Genomic DNA, 7,453 nt, shown 5'->3' on the forward strand with positions numbered 1-7,453 from the left:
AAGGGAATAGCTGTGTGGCCAAATAGGCCTGGCTCATTCAGTGACACTGGATCCGTGACACACTCATACACACACAGGCAGCGAACAGCTGTTTGGGGAAGCCAGGGAGAGATGAATGTTAAATTTTCATACCCTGCGTGCAGCTGAGGACGCACGAGTGCAAACACAAGAGAAAGCAACAACCGCTAAGGGTGTTTAATGCAAAATGCATAATACCAGTTAAAGAAATGGATAGAAAAGTTTCATTTTATGTTTTCTGTTTGCATTTTTCAGCTCAGGTCATTACAGGCTGCAAACCACAGTAATTTTGAATAATGGGGCAGATTTCTGATGTAAATTTGTACAGAAGCAAAAATTTATATCAGAACCGCAAATTTAAGTGACTCATAAAAATATACAACTGCAACAGCTCAATAAGCAAATTAGCTTCCGTGTTGCGTTTGGTTCTTTGGCAATGCATGCAGGTTGTTTGTTGTTTTTTGTTCTTATCACTGTTGCCTCATTTCTGAACGGGTGTATTCGATTTCTTTCAAAAGTTGTTGTTTATTTTGGCATCTGAAAGGAATGGATGCCACACCCCTCTCCGAATGCCTGCTCAAGGTGTTCCCTGTGCTGCTGAAAGCTTCAGGATGACATTTCCTTAAGCAGTGGGAATATTCCTGATGAACCCGGACGTTACATGGAGGCGTGGACGCGTCTCCTGTCCTGCAGCTGTTCAGGGTGGAACCTGCAACCGACGAACTTCTTCAATAAAATCCTCCAAGTTAAAATCATGGATGCATTCTGGATAACTTCCAAAGTTGTTGGGACATTTCAAGACAATTTGTAGCATTAAACCAGCAGTTCAGACTATTCTTACTGCTACTGAACAACTTTTAAGCTGTCATCAAGCAACCAAGCAGTATATTTCATTTTTAGAACCAAATATTAGAGATGCAGACTTAAATTGGCCAACTACAATTTCCAGTTTTCTTTTAAAGCTGAACTACTAGTTCTGATTTTCTCCTTAAGGGTTATGACACATTAAAGAGAATCAATGTGCTGCAGGTTCTTCGATAAGAGACTGTAGTTTTGAAACCAACGTAAAATGAACATTATCCCCGTTTATGAAATGGAGTATTAATCTCCAACCTTGTTTTTCAGACTCAAAAAAGTGCACCAAAGCACAAACTGGTAGTTTATAGAACAAAAATTATAGTTTTAATGCATAGCGTAGATAAAAATTATTTTTCCCTAATTACCAGGAAAAAATTGACCAATTCCTCCAAATACAGAAATGACATATGCAATTTTTAGCCTGAGAAAAATGTTGGGTTTCTAAATAGAAATGCTGAAACTGGTATAGAAAGATGATATTCCTAAAAGTTTAAGCTAAATCGTTTTTGGTATGCAACATTCCCCCTTATTAGTCCCATAAAGGGTTACCTAAAACTATCTTTAAACACATAAAACACAAACTCATTCTGTAGAGATCAATAATAAAATATGATGCAGAGTTTTGAATTTGTGAATTCATGTCAATTTTATTTAGAGTTACGGAGACCGTCTTCCACCTCTGTGCCTTACAGCCTGGACATGGAGTTCTCCAGAGTCGGGCACATTCATCTGAAAATGCTGCCAACATTGCAATTATCCACTGAATAGATTGGAGAAATGGCAGGATGTGACAGATCATCATTTTGCAAACAGTCTGCAGATGCTGGAGCCAAATGGGAGTCCAACTCCAGTAAAAACCACTGGCCTACTTCTTTTGTTGACCATCAACCCAACGTCTGCCAAAAACACAGGCCTCCACAACTACAAGAGGTGAATAATTCATCCCTAAGAGAAACTCAATCCTCTCTCTCATATCGAGGAGGTTCTGGAAATGACTGCAGACAAACCAAGCGGTGGTTTCAACCCAGTAGGTGAACAGACCCAAAGCGATCCGAGTTTTATTGACTTTGCAGAAGCGGCTCGTTCTAATTGTAGGTTCGGACTCGCACGTGAGCAGGTGTAAACACTGACTTCTGGTAATTTCCCGCTAAGCTGCAGCTTTAAATAAGCGTTACATCACGCCTGCATCTTACACACACACCGGTGTCTGATGTTCTGGATCGTGACTGCAAGCTTTGACCAACACAGATGATGATGATGTCTTAATTTTTAAGGGATTAAATAAAAGTAAGTGTGGCGCAAAAAAAATTAGGGGGTTATATCGCTGATGCTTTAAAAATAACACCCAGAAAGCTTTACATTTGCAAACAGGTGCAGTTTGTTACAAAATCTAAACTGTGAGTCAGCTATTGTAGCCATGACTACTCTTTGAAATATCTACGAACAATACACATGCTTACATAAACGCGTTTGGGGCTGATGCTCCGTTTACATACAACCCCCGAACTTTACATTCACCGACCACAATGCAATATTCATAAATATGTTGGTATACAGATGAGCAGGAATGCCAGTCACAGAGAACAGCAGTGTTTTTTTTTTTCCTCCAAGCCGTTACATTTAGCTAGCAAGGCGCTACTTCACGCTAATCAGGAGCTAACCCGAGCTAACGCTGCTAGCTGGAGTATCCTCTTACTGCTTACCTTCAGCGGCCACGCAGATGTACTTCTCATCGTCCCGTTAAGTTTTCCAGAAACTCCCAGCTTGTAAGTATCACATATCTCCCTCAAAAAATTTTATTTTAACTTTTAAGCATATTCACGGCTTACACAGAGCACAGGACCCCGACCCGGACCACCACCGACAAAGTAATTCTCCACCACTTACAACAACAACGTCAAGCAACGGTTTGGGCCCGCCCACGTGAGCGGAGGAGCCAATCACGACGTCCTGCTGCTTTAATGGTTGCAGATGCTAACCAATGAGCACGCTCAGAAGCTGACTGATTTTCCCCAGTAGAGTAAACACCAAATGAGAACAGAGGCTGCTGGAAGAGAAGGGGACCAGAGGGGTTTGTCCCAGTACCCTATAGGCGGCGTGGAGTTGACAAAAAGCAATGAATGAGATCATCCCGAATGATGTAAACGCTTCGTCACAGAGGCCGACTGATGTCTTTTTCCATGGCTGATGCCGATATTTATAGGGCACCTTTTTGTTTGTCTAACGCTATCCTGGTACTTTTCCAAGAGTCAAATTTCCAGAATTTTCAGTGATTTTACTCAACTTTTAAATATAGAACAAAAGTTATGGAAAAAATGTCTGCAGTGGTAGATTTCAGTGTGTAAGACTTAAATAAATGATGTAGGGGCGTATTTATGAATGGATGGATGGAAAACCAAACAAAAAGATGAATTGGGGGGCACAAAGAATGTCATTTTGATAAGGATGAAAACTGGATTTTAGGAAAGCCAGACGGGTGTAAAGAGTAGACAGTGATAGGGATTGATTGGGTGATAGACCAGCAGATTGACAGATAATAGTATGGATAGGTGAATGAAAGGATTAGTGAAATATATGGATGAATGAACACATAGGTGGGCAGAAAGATGGACTGATAGCCATCTAACCGAACGGATAGATCGTAATCAAACCTATGGATGAATTGATGGAGAAAAACTCCAATTAACTGATTAACATTACAGCTGGTGTCAGCTGATGTTGGTCAGTCTTTAATATTAATATCCTGAAATAGGTCAAATAAGTGAAATATTAAAAACTAAAAACATATTTCCATCTTGTTGACTTTTGTGTATTTTGGTGTCAAAAGGGTAGGGGGGAAAATTATATATTATTTGCAATATTAGCATCAGCCCAAATGTTCATATTGAGCTGAGAATAATAATTTAACTTGTAACCTTGTTCTAAATGCTGATATTGCCCATTTGATCCTAATTGCTTCCTATTAGTGTTGTGGCATAAAACACAAAGTACACATTTATGTTTTAAAACTTTATTTGTCCCCAGGTTATAAAAGCACAAAACAATCACAATGAAATTCAAACACAAACATTTGAGGAAATCGTGAAAACTATAAACATGTATGACCAAAGTTTCACTAAGAGACTTGAATGTGCTGCAGATGATGCAGATAAATCGCCTTCTTCTGGCAGAGTTCCTCATCTCCAGATGCTGGGACTAACTGTTGCTCAAACAATATTAGGGAAAAAAATACCAAGTTTTATTTTTTTTTTTAAATCAACTGTGATACGGTTTCACTCTTCCACACAAGCACTCAACGTCGTCTCCGGTCTGGACTTCTGCTGCGTCTCCGTCCGCCTCCCCTATAACAACACAAGTCACATTATTAGCCTGAGGGTCTAACAAAATAAACTAGCATGTTGGTTAACTCAAATTAACTTACATTCATTTATTTTTTTTAAATTAAAATCTAAAAATTAGAATAACCATATTAAACACAAGGTTGCGTGTTCGAATACGTTTAAAGGCATGGTAAGCCATATGAAGTTGACTGCGACAAATATTTCAAGCTACACATATTTTAAAGCAACAGATAAAATCAAAATAAGGCCAAAAGCCTCACCTCCTCTTGTTCTTTGGGGGTCCTCTGACAAACGCCCAGTCTACGCTGATAGTCTGGCCCATCATGTCCTGACCATTGAGGCCCTCCATGGCTGCCTGCGCTTCTTTGTACGTCTCATACTCCACTAGTGCGTAACCCTGAGATAAAGATTGAAAATATCACATGCATCATCAGAAAATTACAAAAAAAGACATACATTTATTTATTTTTGGATTTAACACTGCCACTGTTTATACAAAGTATTTTAGCAGATTAAATATGGCACAAAAGACACACAACGGCAAAGCAGACAGTCCGTTTCTACTGTTTGACTAAGGCAGTGCTGCCACCTTGTGGATTTGAAATGAATATACATTTGGACAACACAAAAACAAAAAATATGCACAAAATATTTCAAACTACTTTCATTAAAATGAAAATGATCTATAAAGATCATATAAAGTTTGTCAACACATGTTAGCAAATATTCTGACAACTGGCTTTAGGCAAACAAAGTCAGTTTAATTAAAATATGAGAAATATTTGCAGAGTAAAGGGATCTAAACGTATCTTAACCAGAAAATGTTTTACTATTAAATAGAGGAAGGTTTGTAGAGCAAAATGAATCAACTAAAACTATTAGTGTTTTAGAGAAAATCCCAGTTTTTTGGTGTTTTTTGTTGTTAAAGGACAAGAACGAGTTGGTCAGAAGCTTTGAAAATGTAAAAGTTTTAATACCGCATGCAAGTCATAATCTGACTGACAGTATCGTCCTTACCTTCAGGTAACCTGTTCTTCGATCAAGGTTAAGATGCAGGTTCTTGATTTCTCCAAACTCTGAAAACTTGTCATGGATGTCCTCCTCTGTGGCCTCCTCATGCACACCAGTCACAAACAGGATCCAGCCCTCCACCGCTGCAGCAAACATCAAAAATATATCACATCCTTTCACTTCCTACAAATCCCCTAGAAAATTTAACACAGCCAACTATCTGTAGTAATATTAATAACTAAATAAATTAACAGTTAAAATAAAACTGAAGACATTTGCTTGTTAGTGCATGCCTGGGGCCAAATATGGAGTCAGTAAAGAAGGGATAAATGATTAACAATAAATAATTAATACTAAAAGAATTCTAAGAGAAAGTTTAGTTTAGGACTTACATCTCTGAGGACCTGGTTCATCCCCATCTTGCTCCACAGTATCATAGTCCTCTTTAGCTCTGGACCTGGATCCCTCCTCTGTAATCCACAACATGTTTTTTTTTTTTTTTTAAATCACTGAATATATTTTCTACCAGTTCAGGAAGGTTTTTATCATGAGGTAATGAAAATGACCAGAGGAAGTTACCCAAGCCGAAGCCTCGTCCTTTTCTCTTCTTGGCCTTCTCTTTCAGCTTGTGGATGCTCTCTGAGGAGAAGAGGAGAAAGTCAGTCAGGAAAATTTCAAAGGTGATTTTAATTGGCCGATACAGATAAATTATGCTCAGCATTTTATGTATATTTAATTTGGCAAATATGTCTGTTTCCCTTTTTCCCCCCAGTTGTTCTGATTTCTTTGGGCATTAGAGGAAATGACTAGTTGCCTAAATTACAGCTTCTTTATTTTCCTGCAAAATAGCTGAAGCTACAGAGTGCTGGAGGAAAAGCTACAATTTAACAAGAACAAAGTTTAACAAACCATAGTTTCAAAGGTCAAATCAATACTTGAAGTAATCAATAAAATGTGGAGACTTCAAAATCAGTTTAATTTGTGAAAGTTAACTAAAAGCAGTGACACCTATTCTGTTTAGTGCAGAATAATCTAGTCTATGTTTGAGTCTAAATAGTTTAGTTTTTTAACTACAGCAGATTGAAGATGCTCTAAGACGAAACGTTTTTACAGACTTCGTCTATATAATCATATGAAAAGTTTGTAATTAAAAATATATATTTACACTCTTTGATGTGATCAAAATTCTTCATTATGTACATCTTTTAACAATTTATTTTAATGAGTTGTTACTGTACGGATATTTTATGTTTTTCTAGGTCATCTTCTGATCAGCTGTTTGTGATATATGTCTCCTGTATAATGCGTTTTTACTTACATTACTGATAAAATCACAAAACTGAAAATTGATTTTACGGTTTCTATAAGGGTTTTTGTTGTTAGCCAGCGGGTAATCTGAGCTTCACAACTTCACAACACTGTTGATCAGATACATTACAGATAAAACAACAACGAATAGATACGTTATCCCCCAAAAGTGTATTTAGTCTTTAAATAGCCAAACTATAGCTGCCTGGCTGGTAGCTAACACGCAGAGACTGAACGAAATAACCGTTAGCATTGTTAGCTTAGCTCGTTAGCTGGGGCCTGCTAACCCGCAGAGTGGCCGTTTTATCGGTTTTCCACATCCACGAGAAAAATAAACCTAAAAACTGACCTATCACTTGTACATTAAAAAAACGAACCCTACGGCAACAAAATAACGTAGTCACCATCACCATCCTCATCCATAGGAAAGTCTTCGCCTCCCGCCTCATGAAGATCCAACACGTCCGCCATGATGCCGCTCTCTGTGTACACTAGCGTGTGTTCTTCTTTGTATTGGTTCAGCTTTACTGCCACCTAGTGGACTGGGTGTCTTTCTGTAAACAACTAGCTGGTGTTTTTCTGGGCTTGGCGCTGTTTTACTGCCATCCACTGGACTGCATGTGTTTGGGACATCAACCGTGAAAGTTTCCAAATTTTATTAATAACTCCCCTTTTTTGAATGACAAATTTCAAACAGCTTGTAGTAGTGTCATGGACCATTAACTGATTGGGCAACAACAATCCATACAATAACAGTTACTACTCTGAAGATTATAATATTATGCAAGTTAACAAAAACATTTTCAGTGCAATCGGCATGTCTTTTGTTCAGCAGCTAAATATTGTTTGTATTTTTTAATATATACTACTGATTTTATATTTACTAATTATATAGATCCCTTTTTAAAACTGTACTG

At 38.0% G+C, this 7,453-nt stretch overlaps 2 protein-coding genes across 4 annotated transcripts in view; both read right to left on the reverse strand.

The window, feature by feature from the left end:
• otud7b (OTU deubiquitinase 7B) overlaps positions 1-3,234 on the reverse strand; it is a 40,778-nt gene extending 37,544 nt beyond the window's left edge. The window contains exon 1 of one of the 2 annotated variants that reach the window (XM_008430745.3): positions 2,580-3,234. The gene's annotated coding sequence lies outside the window, so the exon portion shown is untranslated. The remainder of the gene's footprint in view (positions 1-2,579) is intronic. The other variant, XM_008430746.3, reaches the window with a different exon arrangement.
• A 636-nt stretch (positions 3,235-3,870) lies between these two features.
• Positions 3,871-7,103, reverse strand: rbm8a (RNA binding motif protein 8A). 2 transcript variants are annotated; one of them, XM_008430748.3, is made up of 6 exons: positions 6,947-7,103; positions 5,808-5,867; positions 5,621-5,698; positions 5,235-5,371; positions 4,478-4,614; positions 3,871-4,217 (listed from the first exon to the last, which is right to left on the reverse strand). In XM_008430748.3, the coding sequence occupies exons 1-6, from the start codon at positions 7,005-7,007 to the stop codon at positions 4,169-4,171; spliced, it is 522 nt and encodes a 173-aa protein (XP_008428970.1). In that variant the 5' UTR covers positions 7,008-7,103; the 3' UTR covers positions 3,871-4,168. The 2 variants fall into 2 exon arrangements, with proteins under 2 accessions (XP_008428970.1, XP_008428969.1); XM_008430747.3 differs by having other exon boundaries at positions 6,941-7,098.
• Positions 7,104-7,453: the final 350 nt, after the last annotated feature.

Source organism: Poecilia reticulata, chromosome 16 (assembly GCF_904066995.2).
Source record: "Poecilia reticulata chromosome 16, P_reticulata-male-v2, whole genome shotgun sequence".
In the NCBI taxonomy this organism is placed as follows: domain Eukaryota; kingdom Metazoa; phylum Chordata; class Actinopteri; order Cyprinodontiformes; family Poeciliidae; genus Poecilia; species Poecilia reticulata.

Bases quoted from the DNA above. Each gene is read 5' to 3' on its own strand.
- rbm8a (XM_008430747.3), bottom strand. From the start codon at position 7,007: ATGGCGGACGTGTTGGATCTTCATGAGGCGGGAGGCGAAGACTTTCCT. The intron at 5,868-6,940 runs GTGACTACGTTA...TCTTCTCCTCAG, and splicing joins TATGGATGAGGATGGTGATG to AGAGCATCCACAAGCTGAAA. The intron at 5,699-5,807 runs GTAACTTCCTCT...TGTGGATTACAG, and splicing joins AGGACGAGGCTTCGGCTTGG to AGGAGGGATCCAGGTCCAGA.